Source organism: Vipera berus (assembly GCF_964194415.1).
Source record: "Vipera berus genome assembly, chromosome: 2".
Lineage (NCBI taxonomy): Eukaryota > Metazoa > Chordata > Lepidosauria > Squamata > Viperidae > Vipera > Vipera berus.
In genome coordinates, this window is record NC_138203.1 from 183576925 (window position 1) to 183604608 (window position 27684).

General features: G+C 36.5%; 1 protein-coding gene across 3 annotated transcripts in view; it reads right to left on the reverse strand.

The window, feature by feature from the left end:
* GABRB2 (gamma-aminobutyric acid type A receptor subunit beta2) overlaps positions 1-27684 on the reverse strand; it is a gene marked incomplete at both ends in the record, with an annotated part of 109843 nt that overhangs the window by 48493 nt on the left and 33666 nt on the right. For all 3 annotated transcript variants that reach the window (XM_081317071.1, XM_081317070.1, XM_081317069.1), the window contains one exon: positions 11814-11896. In XM_081317071.1, coding sequence (XP_081173197.1) covers positions 11814-11896 — 83 coding nt within the window. The remainder of the gene's footprint in view (positions 1-11813; positions 11897-27684) is intronic.

Sequence of the window (27684 nt, forward strand, 5' to 3'; positions counted from 1 at the left end):
TAATGAAACTGCTCAATAAAAGAGTGCTGTGCAAAGCTGTTCGGGGGCAACACCATCCAACCCGGGCACTCTGTGCTCTCTCACCTTGAACAAACTTGTGTTGGTGCCTCAGTTTGTCCTAGGATTCTGTTCCTGCGCTATCGCAGTTCCCAAGTGTGACCGTTGGAACGTCCGGCACACTGGGTCGGTGGCAAAGGGCAAAATCCTTCCATATTCAAGGTGTTCACCCTTGCGAGGGTCCCTCTAAATTCTCACCCCTGTTACGGGGCTCTAAGAGTTGAGGCCGGAACCCTGATCGGTCGCTCAACGCGACACGTGTGTGCTAGTCGTTTCCGACTCTAGGGGCCGGTGCTCATCTCCGTTTCAAAGCCGAAGAGCCAGCGCTTGTCCGAGGACGTCTCCATGGTCATGTGGCCGGCATGACTAGACGCCAAAGGCGCACGGAACACTGTTACCTTCCCACTGTAGTGGTCCCTATTTTTCTACTTGCATTTTGACGTGCTTTCGAACTGCTAGGTTGGCAGAAGCTGGGACGAGTAACAGGCGCTCACTCTGCTACACGGCACTCGGGATTCGACCCGCCAAACTGCCGACCTTCTGATCGACAAGCTCAGCGTCCTAACCCACTGAGCCACCGCATCCCTTTGAACCAATATATAGAGCCCCTTAAAATCAGTGACTTGGGACTTGGCCATAAATCTATTTGCTTGGTCAGATAATGGTTTATCAGATCTACTAATCTGAATACTTCTGGAGGAAGAGCAATGCAAAACTAACATTATTATTATTATCAATGACAGTAATAATAATAAATACTATTGAATTTATAAATGTATAAAGACTTAATTGAGGATTAGGCTGGCTTTGGGCAGAGAAACTACATTTTTACTATATTGGTCTCCTTGTGAGATGTAAAACCAGCAGGAAATTATCTTGCACATTTTCTTGATCTATCTGTAGCTTTTAATGTCTTCAACAGTAATATCCTTGACAGAGGCTGTCTTAGTTAGATGAGAAAAAGAATAATTTTATCTGGGTGGCTGTCTACAGAAGGTTTTCCTCACCAAATGGTATTTGGTAGGTTGCTACTGACTTTTATTTTATTCATTCATTCAATTTATACGGCAACCCAATTCAAAGCAACTCTGGATGACTTACAACAAATTCAAAATCAAGATTCATGATGCTGTTTAACAGCTTTCTGAAAACATAGTAAGATAATTCAAAGATTAAGGGTGAAGTACAATCAGTATGGTTATAATATAAAGCTCTGCTTCTCCTTTTCATTAGGTCTAGGTGAGGCAGTAAAAGTACTTAATCTACATATAACTCTATTCATACACCAGATGAAAGTTAATAAATTGAAACTCAAGCCAGATGAGATAAATGTTCTATTATTTGCTGTGGAAATGTTTTCACTCCCTATAGAGTCACATTTACAATTTGTGGGTGCATCTAAATTCATCTTTGTTGTAAAAGAGGGCAGAAACATTATTTGATCAGAAGGTTGGCAGTTTGGCAGGTCGAATCCCGAGTGCCGCGTAACAGAGTGAGCGCCTGTTACGTGTCCCAGCTTCTGCCAACCTAGCAGTTCGAAAGCACGTAAAAATGCAAGTAGAAAAATAGGGACCACTCCGGTGGGAAGGTAACAGCGCTCCGTGCGCCTTTGGCGTCTAGTCATGCCGGCCACATGACCACGGAGACATCCTTGGACAAGCGCTGGCTCTTCGGCTTTGAAACAGAGATGAGCACCGGCCCCTAGAGTCGGAAACGACTAGCACACATGTGCGGGGGAACCTTTACCTTTACCTATGCTATGCTTCAGAAATGAAAGGAGAAATATGATTTGTAGTATGCGGGGAAATACATGTACCACAGCTTGAAATATATTAAAGCAGTAGAATCTTTTCTGGTCTCATATGAGTGACATCCACAACTACCCTGTGATCCCAGGAAACCATGTGCTTGTTTAAGGTCTTTCCAACAGGTGCTGTATGCTATTCACATCTGAACCCTCCTCCTCCTCTTCCTCCTCCTCCTCCTCCTCCTCCTCAATTCATTGCATAGTTCTTACTTATAGCATTATTACTGTTATTATTTTAGTCTGCCAAGTTGGTGCTACAGCTAAAGTACTATAGAGACTGGCTCTGTCATTTAGTAATCCATATCTTTATGATCTCCTTTTTATTTTAATGTTTTATATCAGTCTGCATTTGAAGACGATCTGGAACCTAAAGTTATTGCAAAATATTACTTTTAGGATATAGATCTGGGGATTATGAATATTTTACAACCTTTCTATTGATTTCTAGTTTATTCCTGATCTAATTTATTTCTGATGTGAGTTACTGATTTTATTTTTAATGAACTTCTTTATCACAGTTATCTGGAGGAATGGATTTTGCTGTCTGTTTATAGTAGATTTTTTAGACTATCCTATGATACCACAGTCCAAATGCCCCCTGTGTGAATTGTGGATTCCTGGCTCTGGAAAACCTTCCCCCATGAGATATATAGGTTTTTTTAATTCAGGTGAAAAAACTCTTACAGGGCCTAAAACAATAAAATGTTTAAATCTGTATCGCAGCAGAGCTTTTAAAGTTACTTGTTTTTCTATTTTTTATTTATACGTTATATAGTTTGGTAGCTTTTAGTGTTTATTTAAATTTTAAATTTTTGGAGTGTCCTAAACCAGTATGGGATAGCCCTGTTTTCAAGAAGGCCTTGACAAAGCCAATACTTTGAAAGCATAACTATTTTATGTATAATATTCTAGAATTCAATATACTATAGGAGATCCTAGATAGGAGAGGGACTACTCAGAATCAATGACCTGGATATGACACTTAGTATTTCATGCTTTAGGTATCCAGAGAGCACTTAAGCAGGATATGGCAGGAAAACCTATTGTTAAGATGTTCTGCTAAATGAATATGTACACTTAATGTGTCTTAGGTTTGAGAAGCTGATAGAAATATGGTCTCTGTGGTGGGAGAATGGTACACTTTGATTTGCCTGTTGCAGGTACAGTAAAAATTTGATCATCTAGCTAAAGAAAAATGTTATGGTTGTACAAGAAAAGGACAAAATATTATAATGTTTTTTTAAAAAATTGAATGGATTATATACCATTTCAGAATAATAAACTGAATTGTATGTTTTATACATTTGATATGGTCAAATGACTTGATAAAGATTCTATTCTATTCTATTCTATTCTATTCTATTCTATTCTATTCTATTCTATTCTATTCTATTCCATTCCATTCCATTCCATTCCATTCCATTCCATTCCATTCCATTCCATTCTATTTAATAAGCAATGGATTTGTGTGACTTTTTTGTTCGCTTTATTCCAACATTTTGTTAGTAATGTTTGATTTCTAATATTTCAGCTATATAAAATAGTTATTTCCCCTTTCAGAACAACCATCCTCCATGTTTAAGGCAAAACAATGGAGAAGTGAATATATATCTAATATTATTAATTCAGATATCAAATTGAGGAATAATCATTTTGCTATGATTACTTGAAATTGTAAAGAGTTTGTGGTTAAAAAGGACATATCATTTAGATTTAGTAATTCCAAACAACAGACTTGCCTATTTACAACATAGGGAAGTTGTAGTTACAGCATTGACAACAATATTAGGTTTTCTCTTCAATGTGACTGCCCTTTAGAAAGCTGAGCCAGAGTGAAGCCATATACAGTTGCTTCATGACCACTCAAAGTTACAGTGGCCATGAAGTAGGTGCTCTATGTCCTGTAAAGCACCCTTGCCATATCACATGTTTGACAGCTCAGCTTTATGACCAATTGTAGTGTTTCATGGTCATATGACTGCAATTTGTGATGTTTTCAAATAAATAGGTTCACTTAATGACCATAGTGTTTACTTAACAGCTGCTGCAAAATAGGCTAGAAAATTACTTCTGGTCATGTGGGTGCCATGACCTATGGCCATAATAACTTGATAGGATTTCCAGTCCCAATTAAACTACTAAGTCAAGGACTACTTAAATTCTCCTCCTGCATATAAATCCTATTTGAATTTGTAAATAAGCCACAACTATCTCAATGCATTTTGCAAATACCCTGTGGCATCTAGGTAACCTTAAGAAAAGAACTTTGAATTGAAAAGCTTATTTTCTCAACCAAAATCTCAGGGAAAAGGGGATGATTACAATGGTAGCCCTTTTGGTCTATTATAGTGAACCAATCCTTGTTGCTTTTCAGGAAGAGGGAAGATATTTTAGCATGGTAACATTCTGAAATTCCAGGGACAAACATATTTCTGAGTGCCTGGCAATGGGGCAGACTCTTTTGTTACATTTTAGAAAAAATGGGAAGTGAAGCTCTGCTCTGACTGTGTATGAGATACTGTTCTATGGCTCCTTTTTGTAATAATGAGTTTATCTCATCTTAGGGAGGTAATGGTTTGAAGCAGCATCAATTACAGATTGTTAGTCTGCAGCATAACCTGATTTTATAATGTTTAGAATCCAAAAGTGTTTCCATGGTAACATAAAATATTACCAAACATGGATCTTGCAATACTGGCCAAGAAAGGTATATAATTTCTAGGCATCTCAAATTTTTTTTCTTAGGCTGGTCGATGCCAAATTTATGATTCTGCCTTTAACAACATTGACATGGGAGATAGAGCTACTGAGTCATATCGTTGGGAATTAATGGCCTGAAAGATGTATGTCCTTGATTGTGTCAATTATTTGTTGAATCTGTAAGACTTCTGAACAAGCAATAATGAATAATTACTTGGAATAGCAGTTGCTATTTTCTAATCTCTTTTTCTGAGAGTAAGTTTGAAGATTTTTCAGATTCAGGTGTCCATTTACTTTCCCAGGACCAGAGAATTGAATCATGGATTGTTCTCCACTTCCCTGGTGTTGAAAGATTTGAAGGGCAGAGATTTGTGTAAAAGAACTGAGTTGGGCCAGGAATTTTGTTTTGCTATAATGGGAACCCGACAAGAGTCAATGGGCTTGCTTTAGCATACATGATGGCTGTACAAATAATAATAAATTGTCACTCAATTTAGAGAAAAGGAAGGAAGGAAGACGAAGGAGAAAGGGAAGGGAAAGGTCTCAGTTAAGTGGGTTTACAAAATCTTGATAATAAACCTGCTGTGGCAGTAGAAAAGGAACTAAGAGGAATCAAGAGCTGTGTCTCATGACATGCATAGATATATTGCCAAAAGTCCTAGCTATGATATATTCCAGTAGGCCTGCACAAATGCAAACTCCTAAGTATGACATCATAAAGACTATGATGAAAAATAGATATGTTTATCAGAAGTTCAACAAGCTCTTTTCATGCAGAAAGAAAATCCATGATGGTTAATATACACGGCTTGGGAAAAGCTTTTGAGATGTAAGAATTATAACTATTAAAAGACAATTGAAATAAATAAATTTAACTTTTTTTAAAAAGCTTTCATGGTTTTCTGGTGTAATTTATAGCTCCTGTACTATGTTTTTACATGTAAATTATGTTATTTAAAAACCAGAATATTGTAGGCATGCATTAAAGTTTTTGCCTGCTCCAGTTTCTACTTTTAATAAGAAGATTCAGTATTTTGTGAACTGTGAGGGGAAAGAAGCTTGACTTTCCAACCTGTATCTAATAGGTTAAATTGGAAACTGAAAATAGGGATAATGAGAAAATAATAGGTTCTTAATGAGCAAAATATAGGGTATTGCCATTGTTTGTACCAAAGTTTTTCAGACAATAATTTAAAGAATTTGAACTACATGCATTAAAATAAAAGTTGGGGAAGACATAGGCAGAAATGTTGGGGAACATTTATAGGTCTTAGATGGAAAGCAAAACGGCAAGAAGTGGTTCAACAGAAGTGGATCTGATTTTGGTAGTGATTCCCAGGTTCTGAACTGCATGCAAGCCATGTGATTTTGGATTGCAAGCTCACATACATTAAGTGAAATTCTGAGAAGACATGCATCCAATTGCACTAAACCATTAACATTAAGGACTTCAAAGCAAAACTACATGTTCATATAATCTTGTATTGTTCTTTTTAAAAATGCTTCCCAATGGTCTAAAAATCTGTTTTTCTTTAATTGTACAATTTCTATTTTACTTTTTTGTTTCACTAGGTTTATAATGTTACCCTCACTCTATTGGCCACCCACCTCACCCCCTTCCCATTTTTTGAAATTTTGAACAAACGTGAATATCCAGATGTCATGCTAGACATAAAAAATAGTGGTATTCTCTAAATATAATGTTCCTTGAATTCCCTGTTTCATTTTCATATATTTATTTTATTGAAACACTAAGAAAAATTTTAATATTTTTGCTTTGCCCTTTAAGTAGAGTTTTATTACAGAAGGCATTTTCAGAGCTTCTTTATGACCTAATTTATCTGTTTGGGAAGGTATTGCATTTCCTTTGCTCAGTGATACTTAGTACTGAGCTAAATGAAATCTAAGATATTCCATCCCGCTGATACTCTATAAAAAAAACACACAGCTGGCAATATACTTTGTAGATTGTACTAATGCTTTCTCAGGCAAGTGTAAGTAAATTGAAAACTCTTTTTTCTTAAAAAGGTCATGTTACTCTTTTTAATTCTAGGTCATTATGGCTTATTTGATGCACCTATAGAATTTAAAACAATCAAGAGTCCCCCTCTCTGAGGGAGAAGGGCCCTTAAGAAATATGAAATATAAATAAATAAGTTAATCTAGAACTAATACTATTCCATAGATTATTTTATTACTCTTTCATCTTTTTAATAGTCATGTTCCCTCCCAAATTAATTATGCATAAAACATTGGATGAAATTCAGATTTACTGCCATGTACACCAGATTCCTTAGGAGGCACAATGGCTCAGCGGTTGAAGATGCTGAGCTTGTCAGCTGAAAAGCTGACAGCCTGGGTTTGAGACCTGAATGCCATGCAATGGTGTGAGCTCCTGTTCCTTGCTCCAACTCCTGCCCAGCTAGCAATTTGAAAACATGCAAATGCAAACAGATTAATAGGTATAAATTCAGTGGGAAGGTAACAACATTCCATGTGCCTTTGGTGTATATAGCCATGCTGGCCACATGGCCATGGCAATATTGTTCCCTTGGCCAACAGAAAGAGATGAACACCATGCCCTAGAGTTGGACATGACTGGATAGCAGATAACTTTACCTTACTCTAGGTTCAGTGAATTCACTGCCAATTGAAAAAGAGAATATTGATGTATATGGGGTAGACCTCTGACATAGTATAAGTAGCTTCCTAATTTTATAGAAATAAAATGATCTTATTTCCTATCCACTTATAACATGGAAGAAAACAGAGAAAGAAAGTGGGTTACAATGTACACTTAATAAGACTACCGATGATGCAGCACAATCTCTTTTGCTGTTTTGGAATTCATCATTTAAAAAAAAAATATTACAGTGCCTCCAGATTGGGACAGCCTATCCAAAAGAACACCATGCACTACTGAGAATTATTGCATGCTGCAGCACCTTTAGTTGATAGGCTCAATTTAAGCAAGCATTTGTGTTGGAAAAGAGGGTGCCATTGGGGTCTTAGATTTGAACTTGTAGAAAATAAAAAGTTTATTTCTATTGCTGCTCTTGCGTTCATTTTACCCCATTCTTCTGGATTAAAATTAGTAAAGATGGCATCGCTTACCCATTCCAGGGACATGACAGGGCATTATAGGTACTGAGAAGACCTTAAGAGGACAGGACTTTCTTTCCACCATCTTTTGGAACTTAGCAGACTCCCAATATATTAGAACCAGATATGCTAGGATTCCTAAGTACCATACTGGGAATTCTGAATTCAGAAGGCACCATTTTATTTTAAGAATAATTTAAAGATGAAAAAAGCTAATGACTAAAATACAGACCTGTCTCAGATAACACAAACAGGATAGTTAAGTAGAAAACACAAAATTTCTCATGTCTCAAGAAATATATAAATTGTATTTTTTGAATTTTTTCACACTACTGTTTTAATTTTGAGAATATTTTCATATAAATTTGCAACATTGTTTGGCTATCATGATATTATGTTGGTATTCCCTTCTAAATCAAAAGGTTTCAGCAATTTTATACCATGTCATGTCCCTTGAACTGATGACATTTTTTACTAAACTTCATCCAGAAGGGACAAGATGGAATTACAGTGGGAATGGAAATCAAATTCTGATTTTGCAAAGGTTGAATAAGACACTCAAGTCTGAGGCCTTATTGGCACACTCTCTTCTTGCACAAATGCTTGCATAAATTGAATCCATCAACTAAAATGCTATAGCACACAATAGTTGACAATATTTTATTACCTATTATAGAAAGACAGAATTAATTATACATGCAATAGAAAGGAATCAAGTACAATGAATCTGTATAGTGAACCAGGAAATAATTATTTAAAAAGCACAGAAAATACCACATATTTCTATGATGCAAATTAATTACCAGATGACAAACATCACTGGATTCAAGAATAAATATAAAGTGTTTATTAAAAAAATAAAGCAAATATCAAATATTATAGTCCTGGGTGACTTCAACCTGCCATCACTGGGAGGGTCGTCGGAGTTAGCTCGGGAGTTCATGGCCTCCATGACAGCCATGGGCCTGACCCAGGTTATTGAGGGCCCGACTCATGAGGGGGATCATACTCTCGACCTGGTGTTCCTGTCTGGACAGTGGTTGGATGATCTGGGAGGGGGCTCCCCGTCCATCACCCCTCTGTCATGGACAGATCATCACCTCCTGAGGCTGGTTTTCCGTCATGCCACCCCCCGCCGCTGGGCGGCAGAACCGACCAGGTGGTTCCGCCCCAGGCGCCTAATGGACCCGGATCGGTTCCAGAGGGCGCTTGGGCCTATACCTATCACCCTTACCCACAGCCCAGTCGATGCTCTGGTGGAGGCCTGGGAAACGGCTGCCACCAGGGCACTCAACTGCGTTGTACCCATGCGACCTCTGACCTGTCGCAGATCCCGCTGGGCCCCATGGTTCTCTGTGGAGCTCCGGGAGATGAAGCGTCGGAGACGAGGTCTAGAGAGCGGTTGGAGATCCAGCCGATCCGAATCCGACCGATTGCAGTTAAGAACCTTTATAAGGTCTTATCTTGCGGCGATAAGGACGGCGAAGTCTAACTACTTTGCCGCCCTTATCGCGTCCGCAGATAATCGCCCGGCCGCCCTGTTTAGGGTGACTCGCTCCCCCCTTAACCAGGAGGTGAGGGAGGATCCCTTGCAGGGACGAGCCGAGGAGTTTAGTCATCATCTGGCGGACAAAATCGCTCGGATCCGGACCGGCTTGGACTCTGACTGGGCAGAGTCTGAGGTGGAGGAATCAGGCGGTCTTGAGCACGTTATCTGGACTGAGTTCGACCCTGTTTCCCCTGATGATGTGGACAGGATCATGGGGAGACTGAGCACCACCACCTGTTTGTTGGATCCGTGCCCCTCCTGGCTAGCTTATGCGGCTCGGGAGGGAACACGAGGCTGGTTCCATGCAGTAATAACTGCTTCCTTGAAGGAGGGTGTCTTTCCTGCCGCCTTGAAGGAGGCGGTGGTGAGACCCCTTCTCAAGAAGCCTGCTTTGGACCCGGCTGTTTTAAACAACTATCGTCCAGTCTCCAACCTTCGCTTTCTGGCGAAGGTTGTTGAGAGTGTGGTGGCGCATCAGCTCCCTCTGTTCCTGGAGGAAACTGATTATCTGGACCCGTACCAATCGGGCTTCAGGCCCGGACACAGCACGGAGACGGCATTGGTCGCGCTGGTGAATGATCTCTGGAGGGCTAGGGACAGGGGTTGTTCCTCTGTCCTGGTCCTATTAGATCTCTCAGCGGCGTTCGATACCATCGACCATGGTATCTTGCTGCGGCGTCTCAGGGGGCTGGGAGTGGGAGGCACCGTTTTACGGTGGTTCTCCTCCTACCTCCAGGGCCGCTCGCAGTCGGTGTTGACAGGAGGGCAGAGATCCGCCCCGAGGTCTCTCATTTGTGGAGTTCCTCAGGGGTCGGTTCTCTCGCCCCTCCTGTTCAACATCTATATGAAGCCGCTGGGCGAGATCATTCGTGGTTTTGGGGTGGGGTATCACCAGTACCCTGATGATACCCAACTTTTTCTTTCCACCCCGAACCAACCCAGTGATGCCCTCTCCGTGATGTCCCGGTGCCTGGAGGCGGTTCAGGTCTGGATGGGGAGAAACAGGCTTCGTCTCAATCCCGCCAAGACTGAGTGGCTGTGCATATCGGCATCTCGGGTTAACCAAGTTATTCCATCCTTAATGATGGGGGGTGAGGTGTTACCCCCCGTTGATAGGGTTCGCAACCTGGGCGTCCTCCTGGATTCACGGCTCAATTTTGAAGACCATATAGGAGCCGTGACCAGGGGGGCTTTTGCACAGGTTCACCTGGTGCGCCAGTTGCGTCCCTATCTGGACCGAGACGCCCTACGCACAGTTACTCATGCGCTTGTGACCTCCCGTTTGGACTACTGTAACGCTCTCTACATGGGGCTGCCCTTGAAGACCACACGGAGGCTTCAACTGGTGCAGAATGCGGCCGCGCGAGTTGTAATGGGGGTCTCCCGATACTCCCATGTAACACCTCTACTCCGCGAGCTGCATTGGCTTCCGGTTGCCCTCCGGGTGAAATTCAAGGTGCTGGTTATTACCTATAAAGCCCTACATGGCCTGGGTCCGGGTTATTTGAGGGAACACCTGCTGCCGGCATCAAATGCCCTTCGCCCAGTGCGCTCCCACAGGGAGGGTCTGCTCAGGGTTCCGCCGGTGAGAGATTGCCGGCGGGTGACACCCAGGGATAGGGCCTTCTCTTTGGGAGCGCCTGCCCTCTGGAACCAGCTGCCGGTGGAGCTGAGAACTGCCCCCGACCTCCGATCATTCCGCCGGGGCCTGAAGACCTGGCTCTTTGAGCTCTCGGGCCCAGGCTGAGGAAAAATTTTTAATTGGGGTTTTAATTGTGTACAGGGTCAATTTAATATTTTTTAATTTGGTTTTAACTTTTGTATGTTGGATTTTTTAATTCCCTGTAAACCGCCCTGAGTCCTCAGGGAAAGGGCGGTATATAAATGTAACTAAATAAATAAACTAAATAAGATCGGTAGCATAAAAATGAATTGATATTAATCTGCACACTCCTCTCATTAATGTGAAAAAAATGAGTGAGCTTTTACTTCATCAAGTAAACCAAACAAAAGCTCTTAATCCTTATGGCAGAAACATTAGTCCATCCAAAATATATTATATCTATAATATATCTATGTAGACATACAGTAGATGCAACTAAATTAATAGAATGTGTAAGAGAAAAGTGTTAACCCAGCTGAATTGAGCAAACAATTGTAATGGAAATCAAGGTGCTGATTATCTCCCATAAAGTCCTTCATGGCATAAGATCTGATTATTTGAGGAATCACCTGTCTCCTATAGTAGCTCCATGTCCCATACAGTGTAATAGTATTGGCATGCTTTGGGTGCCATCAGTTAAATAATGTGATCTGGTTGGAACCTGTTCTGATGCCTATCCACTGGAACGCCTTCCACCTGAGATTCATATGGTTCCTCCCCTGTCCCAGTCCCTGGATTAAAATGGGTGGTAGATCCCTAGTGAATGTTTTGGTTGTTTAATTGACTATTGTTTTTCTCCCGACTTTCTTTTGGATTACTGTATTTATTCTGTATTTCTATTATTTTTAAATGGTTGTATCCTGTAGGTCATCTGAGTAATATGGATTACCACTGACAATTAAACAACCAAAAATAGCATTTACAAAAATACTTACAGCTTTCTATCTCTAATGTGCAGTTTTGTTCATCTAAGGGATATCTTCGTAGATCCATCATGCATGCAGCTGTTGTTGTAATTCTAGAAAAGACAGGGATGAAAACATTTTTTTATTTGTTCAATCTGGTTAAAATCTAGATAAAAGACTGGAAAATTGATGCATCTATTCCATGTCACTTAAGATTAGAGAAAGATATGTATGCTTTCAAGAAAGCCATGTACTGGTTTTGTTTGACTTTAGTTGTACATTAGTTTTGTACTTTTTATTTCACATTAACTTCATATTTTCTGGGCAGATAGACTAATAACAAGGGGAAAACATGAAACAGCCCAAATCATAGAATTCAGTCTATCAGGATCTATAGAAAACATAGTGATAAGATCATATTGGTTTGGCTGATTCCAATAAACACATTCCTGAAGGTAATTTGGTACCAAGCCATAGACTATGTACTACTACAGGGTATTCAACTGTCTTCAGTTGCATTTCTGCTTTATTTCCATCATTGTGTCTATATATTCATTTCATTTTCTGCAGCTCCTCAGTAAACTAAGGACCCTGTTGGGATCTGTGAAAGAAAGGAAAGCTGCTTTGGGGCAATCTCTATTTCCTTTACCATCTTATAGTTCTAAAAGGTAAAGGTAAAGGTTCCCCCGCACATGCGTGCTAGTCGTTTCCAACTCTAGGGGCCGGTGCTCATCTCCGTTTCAAAGCTGAAGAGCCAGCGCTTGTCCGAGGATGTCTCCATGGTCATGTGGCCGGCATGACTAGACACCAAAGGCACACGGAACGCTGTTACCTTCCCACTGTAGTGGTCCCTATTTTTCTACTTGCATTTTTATGTGCTTTCGAACTGCTAGGTTGGCAGAAGCTGGGACGAGTAACAGGCGCTCACTCTGCTACGCGGCACTCGGGATTTGACCCGCCAAACTGCTGACCTTCTGATCAACAAGCTCAGCATCCTAACCCACTGAGCCATGACAAAAACCCATGGTGATTAACTCACAAACCTCTCTCACAGAAAGACATTGTAATTTAGCAAGTTCCTGTGTTTTTAGGTCAACATATTGGAGTTAGAGAGGAAATAATTGTTTAAGTAAGAGGTTTGCCAAGTTTGTATGAATCATTTTTCAATTGTATTAATGTCAATGATTAATTTGTGCTAGTTTGTATAGCATCTCTCAGGAGCATTATACCTCTACCTCCAATAATTGGAAAATGTAGTATTGTCCCTTATTTATAATAACTGTTTTAGTATTCTCTCTCAGAGATATGGAAAAGCAGTGAAAGCAAGTAATTATTCTGTGAAAACCAATGTGCAGTTTTGGAACTCTTAGAGCAGTACTTTTCAAACTTGGAAACTTTAAAATGTGTGGACTTCAACTCCCAGAATTCTCCAATCAGCATACAGCATGGAAATATCTTAATCAAATAACTTAATACCAGCATTAGCAGGACATTTGTTTCTTTGCTTGTGCAGCTGGCCTGCAGTTTAATTTAAAAAGAACATTGTTATGATTGTTTTTTTTTCTTCAAAAAGATTGCAATTCATTTACCAAATTTCAGAAGATCAAAAAAAAATATGGAAACATAGTAAAAACAATGTCCCCTTAAGGTCAGGTTCAGTCCTCTATGATTCCATAGAAATGTCTATGTAATTATTTTAGCAACAATAGGGAGATGATTTCACATTGCCTTTCAGTTGGGTAGAATCCCATAATACCCTGGAGATTTCTAATAATGTGCTGGGACTATTTCCCTTCTTTCTGCCAGGTTCTAGGCAGACTGCGTTACCAAAATGAAGATTCAAGTTTTCTTTAACAAGATTTATTAACAGGGAAAGGGATCAAATTACAGATACTTCAACAAATAAATTTCTTTCATTTTTGAACCTAACTTATTTTTCAGCTCATTAGGGCAGTCATTTCTTCAAATTCTTTCTAATCCGTTTTTGAACTGGTTGACTGGCTAGCTGATGGTTATATATTTGCACTTGACTGCATTTGACCAAAAGACTTTTATTAGAATCATTATCAGCAATCATCAATGCATAAAGACTGAGTATAGTGATTTTCCTATCTAAAACAATTAAGAAAACTGCACTTGTAGCTCTGCCCAGCATTCTGCTTCTTGGAAACAATTCTCTTTTTAACAGTTGCATGGGTTGGCAGCAGTCCCAATTATAATATGTGGAAATTTGAGGACAAAATTGTCTTGTTGATTATTTTCTCTCGTGCATGGAGAGATCAGCTTTGAATAAAAATGTTTTATCTTTTTTCTATTGTCTTTAATTTGCTGAAAGTTGGAAAAAATAGTATGTCTGTCTCACAGCCCCTTGTGAAAAATATAAGAAAACTTTTTTTTCATCATTTGCAACAATCACCTAAGTAGTTTACAAAATCCCAGAATTGTATTATTTCAATTTATATTATTTTGGGGTCATCTCACAGCAACTGCTTTTCATCTCATTCTCTGCCTTAGAAGAGTAGACAAAAACGACACATCTTTTATGTGAGGCTTTTTACTTTCAATTAATTTTACAATTTATTTGTGATTTTTACCTTTTCATTTTGTGTTCTGCATAAAGGTTGTTAGTCTCCTGTGAACTCTTTGACAATATCCTCATTTGAAGTGAACAAAGAAATCAAAATATTTAAAGCAACAAAGACAATTAACACTATTTGTTAAAGTCATTTGTGTGATTGGACAGGCAGGCCTCTGAAATTATGGAAACATTTTAAAAGGGGACATTTCTTGCTAAACAGTGCCAGCCTAGGGTTTGGGGCTTTTTGGTTTTTGTCAGAATAAAATAGGTATTTTCAAATTATCTTTTGGGGGGATGGAGTAATAATAATGTGTTAGCAAGCTTATATTTTATCTGGTTAGTAGCTAACCAGTCTATTCATTTGTAGCTTATTCATTGTTGTTGTGAAACGTTTCTAGAGCTATTTTGTCACTTAAACCAGATGGGCCAAACATAATGCCCCACAATAGGTGTCATGGTAAAGCTATAATTTCATCTTTATCTATCCATTTCAGTTGTCCTTTACTTAATACTTGATAGCTGTTCTCCAGTTCAGGGACTAGTACAGAATCTAAAATCAAACATTTCTTCAATATTAATGTGGTAAGAATGAAGCCAGATTTTAGCAGAATATATTTATGCCTGGCAAAATACATAAGTACACAGATCTATTGCTGGATAATCAGTCAAAGTTGGCCTCATAGCTCTTGGACCATCTGGTTTAAGTGACAAAATAGTTTATTGGCTCAGCTATACCACATTGGAGGTGATAAGCCAGGAGGGGAAGCCAGAAGGAGGTTGCTGTATAACCTAGATAATAGAGCTGGGCACATGTTCAGGTTAAAGATCCACATAGAATAAAATGAAACAAATGAACAAATAAAAGACCTTGTTTGAATTGACTATGTCAAGCTGTAGAATGTACTTAGAAAAAAGTGGGAATTCCATCTTGATGACCTCTTGAGGAAATTATATATAGATCATGAAGCCACATTATGCAAAGAACATGGGTGAATCAGATGAGCTACAAGCTGGCAAAGAAGTGAGACAAGACTGTATACTCTGCATTTATTCAACCTATATGCTGAATATATATTAAGAGAAGTTGGATTGGAAGATCAGTGCAGTTTAAAACTGGAAGAATATAGCCCAAAATGCAAAGGATCTGCAAACTGTAGTAATAAAAGACAAGGAGCATAATAAAACAATGGAATTCAAATTAAATATAAAGAAAACCAAATTATTGATATCAAGCACAATAACCAGCTTTAGAATTGACAATAAAGATATCAAAGTGGTAAATAACTTCTGCCTTTTAGGATCAGCCATCAACAATAAAGGAATAAGTATTCAAAACATACACCATTGATTAGCACTTGGTGGAGCTGCAATTAAGGCCTTGAAAATATATTTAAATGCTATGATTTGTTTTTACCTACAAAAATCAGAATCATTCAAGCATGGTATTCCCTGTGACACCCTATGAAAGCACATATTGGACTTTGAAGAAGCAGGATAGGAAGAGTATTGCTGCTTTAGGACTTTGGTGTTGGAAACAAATAGACAGCCAAGAAAACAAAAAATGGATAATTCAACAAAGTCACACACAGGACCAGACTCAAATTATCCTACTTATCCTACTTCAGTCACTTTATGTGAAGATCTAACTTTCTAGTGACGGTTCTAATTCAAGGAAACGTGGAGGAAAACAGTAGAAGAGTATGACCAGGAGCAAAGTGGATGGACCCAATTACAGTGGGATGACTGCACCATTCAAAGATGGTCATGGAGAAAAATCTATCTATTTCAAAAGAAAGAAAGAAAGAAAGAAAGAAAGAAAGAAAGAAAGAAAGAAAGAAAGAAAGAAAGAAAGAAAGAGAGAGAGAGAGAAAGAAAGAAAGAAAGAAAGAAAGAAAGAAAGAAAGAAAGAAAGAAAGAAAGAAAGATCAGAGCGTTGCATAAAAATACATTTCTATTCAAACTTAGAAACTTTCAATTTAATTATATAAATTAGTATTTTTGGTATTATCCTAGCTCATTTATTCTTGGTCCAACTCTTCTTCAAACAGTTTCCATAACAAACTTCTTTAATATTCCTCTAGCATCAGAAATATGCTATGCAAAATGTTTAGGACATGTTTTTCTTGCTAACATTCCATCTTTATTAGTCTAATAATCTTCTAATTTTACTTTACATTCCTTTTCTTCACAGCTCAATTCATCAGTATCACCACGCCAATGAAAGCAGTGAAAACTATGGCTAATAGCTTCCCACTACTGTCAGTATAGAATAGTTCAGGTTTTGAAACAGCAGTGAAGTTGTTCAAAATATTATACATGTTATGGTTCTCTTCCATTTTTTAATAGCCACTGCAGCGCAGCTCGTACTTTTTCATTTTATTTCCAACTGCGCTTACTGAAACTTCCTCTCCAATTAGAAATATGCATCTAAAGCTTAGGATCTTAATTCATACATCTAATACAGATTGCAGTTCAGAAAAAAATGAATGCTGAAATGAATGTGTTAATCTTTAAAGTGCTACAGGACTGTTGCTTTTCCATCTTTCTTACCCCTGAAATACAGAATGTTGTTGTAGTCCTGATAAAGGTAAGATCTGAACTGCACAAAATCAGATGAATTAAGATGAAAGAAAATTAAGTGAAAAGATACAGGCCAGGAATGGGTAAATGACATCTTTATTTGCCTTTCTCTCCTTGCAAATGATATTGCTTTGAAAAAATACAAATAAATAATTTGCATAACTTTGAAAAAACTTTTTTGAAAAGGTAAAATTATTCCCTTTATTTCCTCATTATTAGGTGGAATAATGGGACAAAAATGAAGGGACAGAGGGGAACAAGGGAAGAGAGAATCTGCAGCAAATTCTAGATTTCCACTCTTTTCAAACTACATGTGATCCAGAGAAATATGAAACAGATTCTCTTCTAAATGATATTTAAAGTAGAAGGAAGAAGCAGAATATTTATGCACTCATTTAGAAATCTATTCATTGGTTAGTATTCATACGAATATCTCAGAATATTTTGAATTTTCAATGTAATAAAATTATGTATGCCAAGCTTATCCAAGAAGCTCATCAATATTTAGGACTATTCATTCATTAGGTTTCATCAAGTCATTTTCAACTCTTAGTGACCATGTAGATTTTCTCTTATGTAAATAGGACTACAGGTAATCCTCAAGTTATGACTGTTCATTTAGTGACAGTTTGTAGATATGACATAACCCCCTCCCCCTAGTACTTATGACACAGTCCCAAAGTTACAAATGTTGCAGCAGCATGGCAGTCATTCACCCTTATGAATGACTGGAACATTCGCCCTGCCTATTTCCCCACTCACCCCCACCGGGTCTCCACAGGCACTGGGCCTTGGATACTGACCTTGTGAAGATTTCGTGAGCCTAGTTTGGTGCTTCAGGCCTTTGGTGCATTCACAGACAATGGAGGCTTAAAGTATCATGAGACCACATGTAATCTCATGATACTTTAGGCCTCTGTTCTAAGCAAATCAAGGCTTCGCAAAATGGATGGAAGGCCTGAAGCACCAAAGCCTTCCCTCTGTTTGCAAAGCCTTTTGCCATTTTTGCAAAAAGGTTTTGTGGCCGAGAACAGAGGCAAAGGACTTTCCTTCTGGCCTCCCTTCTTGGGAGCAAATGCTTTTTGCAAAGATGACTGCAGCCTAGAGGGACACAATCTTTCATTCCTGCAGGCCTTTTGCTCAAGGCAAAACTGTGGCAGAGAAGCTGGAAAGGAGATAGCTCCCTTGATCATTGAGATCTACGTAAAGTAAGTGACCCGGTTGGGCAGGATGGGAGGTAGGTGGAAGCATGAGATATCTCAGTGGGTCAGGGGAGGCCTTGAGTGGTTGGAAGCACTAGGTCCCCCATGGAGTTCCCTACGCTGAGATACCTCATGCATTGTATGACCCATGCAGTTGATTAGCGAATGCGTGGGTAAAAGCAGCAAGTGATCATGTTCAAGTAACATGATTCACTCCTACAAATCCTCGGGTTACAAATGTAATTAACAGGCTCCATTACATTCATAACTTGAGTATTACCTATTCATTAAATTAAACTAATTGTTTACTTAATTTAGTATTATTTATTCTGGCAGTCAGAGTTCTGTGGTCTTTCAAAGAGATGTCTTTCACTTCATTGGTTACCTGATTTTGGTTATCAGGATTAGGATCTGAGATCTGCATGTAAAACATGTACTCTGTTATTGAATTTTCTCAATATTCCCTAGATTTGAATGTGCAATTTATGATTAATAGGAAACTTTCAAAACTGATTAGAAGAATGCTTATTATAAAGTTTCATCTCTGAACATTACTTAGTGCTCAAAATATAGATATGAGAAAGCTTGATGTTGAAATATATAGTCATAGGTTAAAAAGGCAATGAAGAATTTATCCATGAAACTTTACAGGTATTCATTATTCTGAACATTGTCTGTTTTATACATCACATCAATCAGTTCAAAATTAAAAATTAATCAAGTAAAATTCAAATACAGGTGAATAAGGAATATAAAAGGGTAAAATTGAAGCATCCAAGGCTTCTATAACTTACGGAAACTACTTCAGTTCAGTGATCAATGGCTAACACTAATCTCACATATTCAACTCATATAATGATACATAAAATTTACATTTTTAATCTCTTAACAAATTTCTGCATGAACAAAAGTTGGTACAAACTCTACAAATTTAAACATGACATCTTCCTGCAAACTTGAATGGCTGCTTACTATTTATGCAGTATTATGTAATATGTCCTATGTTGTACAGTTAATATGTCAGGTGTGGATTTTGAAAACCTTTCCAATTGATTTAGTGATATTTCCTTTCTCCTTTCTTTTCTTTACTTCTGTAAAGTTGTTGCAAGACCCCAGAATTTGATGGATTTGACAATTAATCTGATGAAAGCATTTATAGGTGAACAAATACTCTCTCATCCTTGAAAATTGTGGTGATTGTTCTATCGATTTTCAACAAACATGGGTTCCTCTAAGCAGTTGACTGAGCATTTCAAAATTAAGATAATCACTTGCCTTCATTCATGAAGATAATCAATTCTTACATAACCAGTGTATACATGCATGCATGCATGCATGCATGCATACATACATACATACATACATACATACATGCATACATTATTATATATATTATGTGGTGTGGGCCAACAGTTCATTTTTGTTTCTTCAATCACTCTTTGTATATGTGGAGAAAAAAAGGGTGACTCATTTGAAGGAAATAACATGTTGCTAATCACTAGTGTAGGGTGGTTTTAGTATTTCTGGGCTATTTAGCAGGTAGAAAGTGGAAAGAAATATGGATTCTACTAAATATCAAATATCTTAAAAACTAATGTCCCACTAATGTCAGTAAAAAATTTCTTGATTAAAGGGTTATATAATCTAGCATGAATTATCAATCTGAAATATTTCAAAATCAACCAAGAATTACAGGTAAGAAAGATTTTATTTGGGATTTCATTCACTATATGTAGATGTGGATAGTTCTAAAAATCAGTGGAGAGATATAAAATTTGTGGTATGTGGAAGATGGAAGAATAGTTTCAGCTAAAAGAATTCTACAAGAAAGGTGGAAAAAATAAAACAAAAATAGAAAGACTTTTAGCAAACTACAAAAAATATTTCTACCAAATGAGATTTTCCAAATTACTGACAGGGTGTCCAAGCTTCTGTAATTGCCATATTCTTCATTTTGTTATTTGAGTTTGTAAGCAACTGCACATAAATGGTAAAATACGCTCAAATTTGAAGAAAGATGTGCCATGTAAATATTTTATTTGTCTACAAGTTCACTGAAGCATATTGCACAATTCACTTAGGGATTCATCCAAACATATTGTATAATTTGACCTGAGGTGCTTCAACATTTGCATGTAACCTGATATGCAAACATGGCAGATAAGGAGATAACAGAATATGTAAGAGGAATAAATAATTAGGGAAACAACCCTGGGCAGTTCCCCACCCCCTTAATTATTTCCCTATATATTTTTATTTCCTCATATTTTGTCCTAACTTAGTATGCTAAAAAAATTGAGGTGTTTAACATAAAAATATGTTACATGCAGAATTCCATTTGACATACTGAATTGCCAAATATTTTCCAAGGTTTATTACATTTAATTTAATAGCATATTTACAGGCAGGTAGATTCATATTCATATTCATATTCATATTCTCTTATAATTTTCATCATAATCATCAACACATATAGCTACAATCTATGGACAAAAGAATACTAGGAAATTTCCAAATATTTACATCCTTAAAATAATCTCTAGAGAATACTTTGTCTGCGTTATATAACGAATAGCCTATTGCTATTGCATTCATAAATAAACATTAATGACCTAAACTATCATACATTTATGAACAAATGTTTTCATAGCTAGGTACCAAGTTTCATCCTTGGAAAATTGGGTAACTGTCAGTTCCATAGGAAGAAGAAGAGGTTTTAGAAAAGAATTCATTTCTTAGTTTGAATACTTCAAAGCAACTTCAGTTTTACCCACTGCAATTTCTTTTGCCTTCCTTTGAGCAACTTTAAAACAAGGTTATTTAAATATCCAAAAATATGGCCATTAGAAGAAGTAAGACTGAGCAATCTTTGAATGATTATTCCACTTTATATTTTAGAACTGTGCTTTAAACATTCTAAAACAGCAAATATCACTGGATACAAGGCCTGAAAGTTCTATTTCCTGTCTTTGATTTTCCTACATTTGCATTTATAAAACCACTTTGAAATCCATACACATAAGAAGATAGATGGATTATTTGAGACCCTAGAGAGATAATGATGAGATGGTGAATGAGATGAAAAGCTTATCAAAAAGAGTTCTGTAATCCTACAGACTATAGTATTATTATTTTTTTCTGAACTGGCTTTGTGAGACTGTTTAGTGACATTGCTTACATGGCTTCCCACGTTTTAACAAAACAAAACCTAATGCTCAGTCTAATTCCTATGTTATTTACAAAGAGGAAAAACAATTTACCATAAAAACACATATATCAATAGAACATTTTCTTGTAATAAAAGTATTGTAGCATCTTAAAGACTATAAATCTGTTTTTACATAAGCATACACATTTATGAAAGTAGACATAAATCATAGAATCTTATGTAAAATTAATTTCCAGGTAATACTTGCTTTTTTGTTGATTGATTTTGTATTTTATGTTAGACTTTTATCTTTTCATATTTAGAAGTTGTCCAGCAATATTTCCTACTACAGTGAAAAGAAACATTTGAGAGTACTTCCAGATATATGGTTATAGAACTATCAATCAAATATATATTTGCAGTTGGTAGATTTTCTGGCAGATTTTCTGAGTAAGAAAAATATATAGTAGAAGTAGGAAATTATGTAGCAATTACAAATATAATTCCAGCGATAATTCATGGAGAACTAGTCATTCCTGAAGGAGCTGGGACAACATAATGGCAGAGATAGGTGGCCAGACAGAGAATTTTGGCAATGCAGTCTCTGCAGAAAAAGAAGAGATCATGAGATTGTCCACAGGTAATCCAAACATCTGCTCCTCATGAACAGACTGCAGGAACTGAGGTTTTTGTGCTTAGCTTGTGAGTTGAGCGGCTGAGAGTTGAAGGATGTCAATCAAGCTTACAGCCGTAATGCATATGGATGTAAGGTTCACCTGAGTCCATTTCTTAAATAATTTTAACTAGCTAATTTACAAGTAAAGATAGAGTAGTAGGATAAGAAAATTCCACTTGGTGAATCAACATTCTTTCAGGATTACAAAGGGAAAAAAGGTTTTAAAGATTTAAAAACTTTTGGCACTCCCCCCCCACCTTAATTAGAAGAAGGTATAAAAAGTTTTAAATGGATACAGGCGATAGTTATTTTTAAGAATTACTTTTTGTTGAAAGTTCTTTTGAACAGATTGGAATTAAAATAGAGAAATGAACTGGACTTTGTAGAAATTTCTTTTGGTTTACCATTAAGGAGTGCAGAGAACTGATGAATGTTACAAAACAAAAACATAAAGGTACTATTAGCCAGAGTGTGATGCTGGGCGTAAATATAGAGATGGTGACTCTGTATTTACAGAGTGCTATTTGATACAAAAGAATTAAGGATACAGAAAGACAAAGTAGGAAAAAAGGAAGCTTGTTTGAGAAACATTTATTTTGGGATAATATTATAATGGTAACCACCAGAAAAGCTGTAAAATTAGTAGGAGGTAGGGATATATAGAGCAACATGCAGAGAGAAGAATTACGCCATATTTCATTCAGAAAATATTTGAGCAACTGAACAGTAAGTTAACTGAATCACTTGATACTAAACTGACAGCTTTTGAAGGAGAGTGGATGAAGGATGAAAGAGGAGATGAAACAGGAATTTAAGAAGATGAAAAGGTCTGTGAAACAACTTTCTGGAGATGTAAAACAAATTGGTGGAAATTCTGGAGAGTAAGACAGTTAGAGAGCTGGGAAGAGAACTAAATAATTTTGCTCTATTGGAATTGAGAGAGAAGGTATTTTGTTTGAGGTTTAGAGCAATTTCAGAAGATTCTGATAAAGATATTTGAAAAAAGTTTACTAAAGCTTTTACAATTTTTGGGGGACTGGGATGACAAGGCTACAAAAAAAAATTGATAAACTCTATAGAATAAATACAAGATTTGTGAGGATAGGAAACGTCCCAAGGGATGTTTTGGTACCCTTTAAAAAGAAGATCAAGAGATCAAATTTTGTAGCTGACTGCAAAATTATCAAGACCGAAGATTGATAATACAAATGTAATTGTTCTTGCACGAGAGAAAAAAATATTCTTTTTTGACTGAGAGATTAAAGCAGAAGATTCAATTTCAATGGGGCAAATTCAAAGGTGTGATTTTTACTTTTAAAGAGCAGAGATTTTCATTGATTTTAAAGAGGAATTGGAGGAGATTCAAATAGAGGTGTCAGATGAGACTTTACAAAAATTACTACACAAAAATTCCAACAACTGCAACAGAAAACTGAAAGGGATGATATTGATATAGGCGTTATAGGTATAGGTTTTTCTAAAAAAATTTGGCTTCATTATGGAGTACAAATGCTTAATGTAAATTATAAATGCAGCTAATGTTCCTCCAAAGAGAAAAGAGATAATTATTTGAAAAGAAAATTAAACAAGATATAATTTCCTGCAAATATATTAGGAAAAATAATATAAAATATTTGATTTATAAACATTTGGGTAAATAATTTGCACAGACTGATGGACATAGTAAACCTGTTGGGGAGGAAATTAATTAGCGTGGGAGTAAGATTACTGGGAATTTATGCCCTAAATGAGGATAAAGTAATGTTCTGTAAAGAGCTTTTGGAGAGATTAATATGTTTCTCTTATGAAAATTATGTCTGATAGGAACTGGAACTCTGTCACAGTGGGACAGAGTTTCTGATATTAAAATCAAGACAAATTACCAAAAGTTTTCTTAGATTTGATGGACAATTTAGGGCTGGTTGATCTATGGAGACAGAAAAATGGCAATTCAAGAAAGCACATCTATCTTTCTGAAAGTCATGGATCCTTTTCAAATACAGACATAAGTTTGATTTCAAAGAACATTGCTACTAAGGTTTCTAAAGTAGAGATATTACACAGACTGAACAATGGGTAAATATGTGGTTGAAAGAATTTAAATTTACACTATGTTATAATCTTAAACATAATTTTTATAAAATGATGTGCTGTTGGTATATGTCACCAGAGAAATTGTCTAGAATGTATAAAGTCACTTCAATTTTATACTGCAAATGTGAACCACAAGAAAGAATATTTTATCATATTTGATGAACTTGAAAAAAAAGATAGAAAATTCTGGATTCACACAAACTGATTCAGACGATTTTAAATATTAATATACAATTGAGACCAGATGTTTTTCTTTGGAGATTGCTGGACAAACAAACATGAAAAATTAGGCACTTGATGATGATGGAACTTGCAGAGATAATTAAATTGACTTCTTGGATCAGAGAAAAGATAATGTCTACATTTATTGCTGATTGGAACTCTTCTTCTGAGCCAGCTATAAAACTGTCAATAATCCAAAGCAACTAGCCATAAAGTTTAAAATATTAATAATAAAGAGAAGTAAAAGCTCCAAAGTCGAGTGGACTGGAGATAGATGATGTAGTATCCCTCCCCCTCTGTTGAGAGAGCTCTGTTCAATTTTGAAAATCATCATCTATCTCCAGTCTACAACATAGTCCTTTCAGTGGTTCCAAGAAGGCTTCACACCCATTTGCACTACTCAGGTGATCCTGACAACACAGATAAACCTCCATATGGCGTCAGTGACTTTCTAAAAGAATTAAAATGACCAGCTCTCTGCAAGGAGTATAAATCCTTCCATTCCCCACCATCCAGTCAGAGATGAAGAAGCTTCTTGGATGAGAAGCAAAATGTCTTCAAAGAAAAAAGAAAGTCCAGTTGCCTTGTGAAAAAGCTCCTTTGGGAGAGCTATGACCTGGATGACTGAGAATTTCCATAGACATAGATAGGAAATAATAGATTTTCATTAACAGAGAGATAATACTAGGAATTTTCTTTTTTTCAGTAAGGGAACCTTTGATCCTGGCTAAATATCTATAGAATCTAGCTACTAAAAAAATATTATAGGGCTTTTACCCTAGAGGGTCCAGAATATTTTAACATACTGTGTTCAACTGTGCTGGAACAAAGTTACCACTATGTTCATTTTTCAGACAGTCTTGTTCCTGATACTCAGGAGACAATGGCTCTCTTGACCCCATGTTGTTGTAATGATTTTATGATGAAATTTTATGATGAAATTATATTGAACCCTGCTTTTAGCACACTATAATAATGCTATCACTATGAACAGTTGCCAGATTATGTTTCAAGAGCTTGTACCACTAGGACACAGATAGTGAAACATGACAATACTGATGAGAAACAAATCATGAAATTTGACAATTCTATTTGAAGCTTTATGTTATTTTATAATAGGTTTATTATAATTACTCTTCTAAAACAGCATTTTTCTTTTATGTATATGGCAAAATTGTTTTATAATTTAGTTAGTTTTGGATATTTAATCTTTCAGCACTATTCCTTATATTTTATTGCTACATTTAATTTTTCCCTAACTTAATCAGTAATTTTATGTATTTTCATCTGAGCTCTGTAAATCCCACTACAAATTATGTAACTGTGCTTAGTGATCATAATAACAAAGATGTACTATTCTGAATACTAACTTTAGAGTAACTACTAAAGAATTAAATAAAAATGATATCTAAGTATGTGTGAGGGTATAACTATATTTTTAAATAAAAAAATTGTGAAAGAGAAAGTGATTAGTATAAATAGTTGTTTTTTTCTTAACTAAAATATTAATTTACTCATAAATGAGGTCATGTTGCTGTTTACAAATGCTAATAAAAACATGTCCTCATTCTTACAGTTTATAGTATTAATATGTATGGAGGTTGTTGACTCAAATCTTAACTCACTCACTATTTGAATAGCATTGGGCAGGCCACTTAATCTCAGTTTAAGTTACTGAAAGAAGTAAAAAAAAATCAGGTATCTTAAATTGTTTTGAATCAATTAAAAAATCATCCAGAAATATAAAGAGTTATTTATTTATTTATTTGTTTATCAAATTTATATTGCTGCCATCTCAAGAAAAATGACTCTGGATGGCATATAATATGATTAAAACAATATATAATAACAATTACTAAAAAAATAAAAACTGAGCAGAGAGAGAACAGCATATATTAATAACAACAGAACCACCTCAATATCGCACTGGTTCCTTCAATTTATTCCTCTCAAATATGAATCGGATTTCAGATTCTTTCTAAAAAAAATCAGATTTCTTTCTGGAAAAAAATTGTATTCAAACATTTATTCTCACAAAGCAAATAAAAGCTGAAAGGAACATGCTATTTTTATTACACATTCCAAGACACTTTGCTTAAAAAAACAAACATTAATGTAGTAATCAGTGTGATCTTTCAATATCTCCAGTATATTTTTATATAATGGTAAAAGAAAAAAAGAGAAAAGGCTGCATGTTGTTCCTTTCCCTGTGGTTTGAATTTTGACATCTCCCTCTGGTCCTGTAATATACTTCCCATCTGTTCATACATCTGGCAGATTAAAAGGAAGTGATGTCCTGACGTTCTAATACATTATATGAGATTTGCACAGATGTGTGGCAGTATACAGGGCACTGGAAGTCACTCAGACATTTGGGTGGAAAGTAAAGAAGAAACATATATGTCTGAATTTAACTACAGTACACTGCTATATAATTGTATTCCCATTCTTTTCCTCCTAATTGTATACCACGACCAACACCAAAACATGATTGCAAAAATATTTTATTGCAATGGTTTTAATTGATTATTCTTAAAGCAGACTGGAAATGCCCCTTGCCATGGATAGCATTCATTTTCCACATCAAAGCTCTAGCTGAATTCTGAAAAGGGGTTTTAAAAAAGTGTTTAGGGAAGAAAAAGCTATCTAAATACTAAATGAAGAAAACCTGATTCCAAACTCCTTTTGATATAAATCATGCTGTTTTCAACAATACTTACCTATGCAATAATATTGGAATCTTGAATGTTATCGTCTTTAAATATAAGACTGATATTACAAGGAAGTGCTTTGACATTGGACTTAGTTTGTATTGTGTGTGCCTTCAAGTCAGTATTGAGTTCTGTGACTAGTCCCTGCAGTTTTATTGGCAAGTGATTTGCAACTGTTTCCTACCTAAGGCTGACCGAGAGTGACTGGCCCAAGATCGCCCAGTTGGTTTCATCTAATCCTAAAGCAAGTCTAAAATTTATAGTCTCCTGGTATCAAGCCTGATGCCTGAACCACTACAACTGGTTCTCTAACTTAGCTTAAGGAGACCAACTTGGTCACATAAATCAGCAGTCACTTCTTTGATGCCAGTGCTTCTGAGAGTTAAATCAACCGTCCCCAATATGGTGTCCTTCAGATGTGTCAGGCTTCCAAAATTCCCAGAGGAAATGCATTTATGGCTCCTGAAATCTAACACATCAGGACAACAATCTGATGGGAGGAGGTTTAGAGAAGGCTAAGTTTTTAATCTGCCTTGTTAACACATTTTTTTCTGATTAGATTAGATGGATTAGAAAATAGGTTTCTTTTTTTCTCTTTTGCCCAGCTTTCGTAAACCCGTTAAAGTTCATGTATGTCAAATGCTAAATCACTGCATGAAGAAGTTACTACACACAAAAACCCCAAGTTTT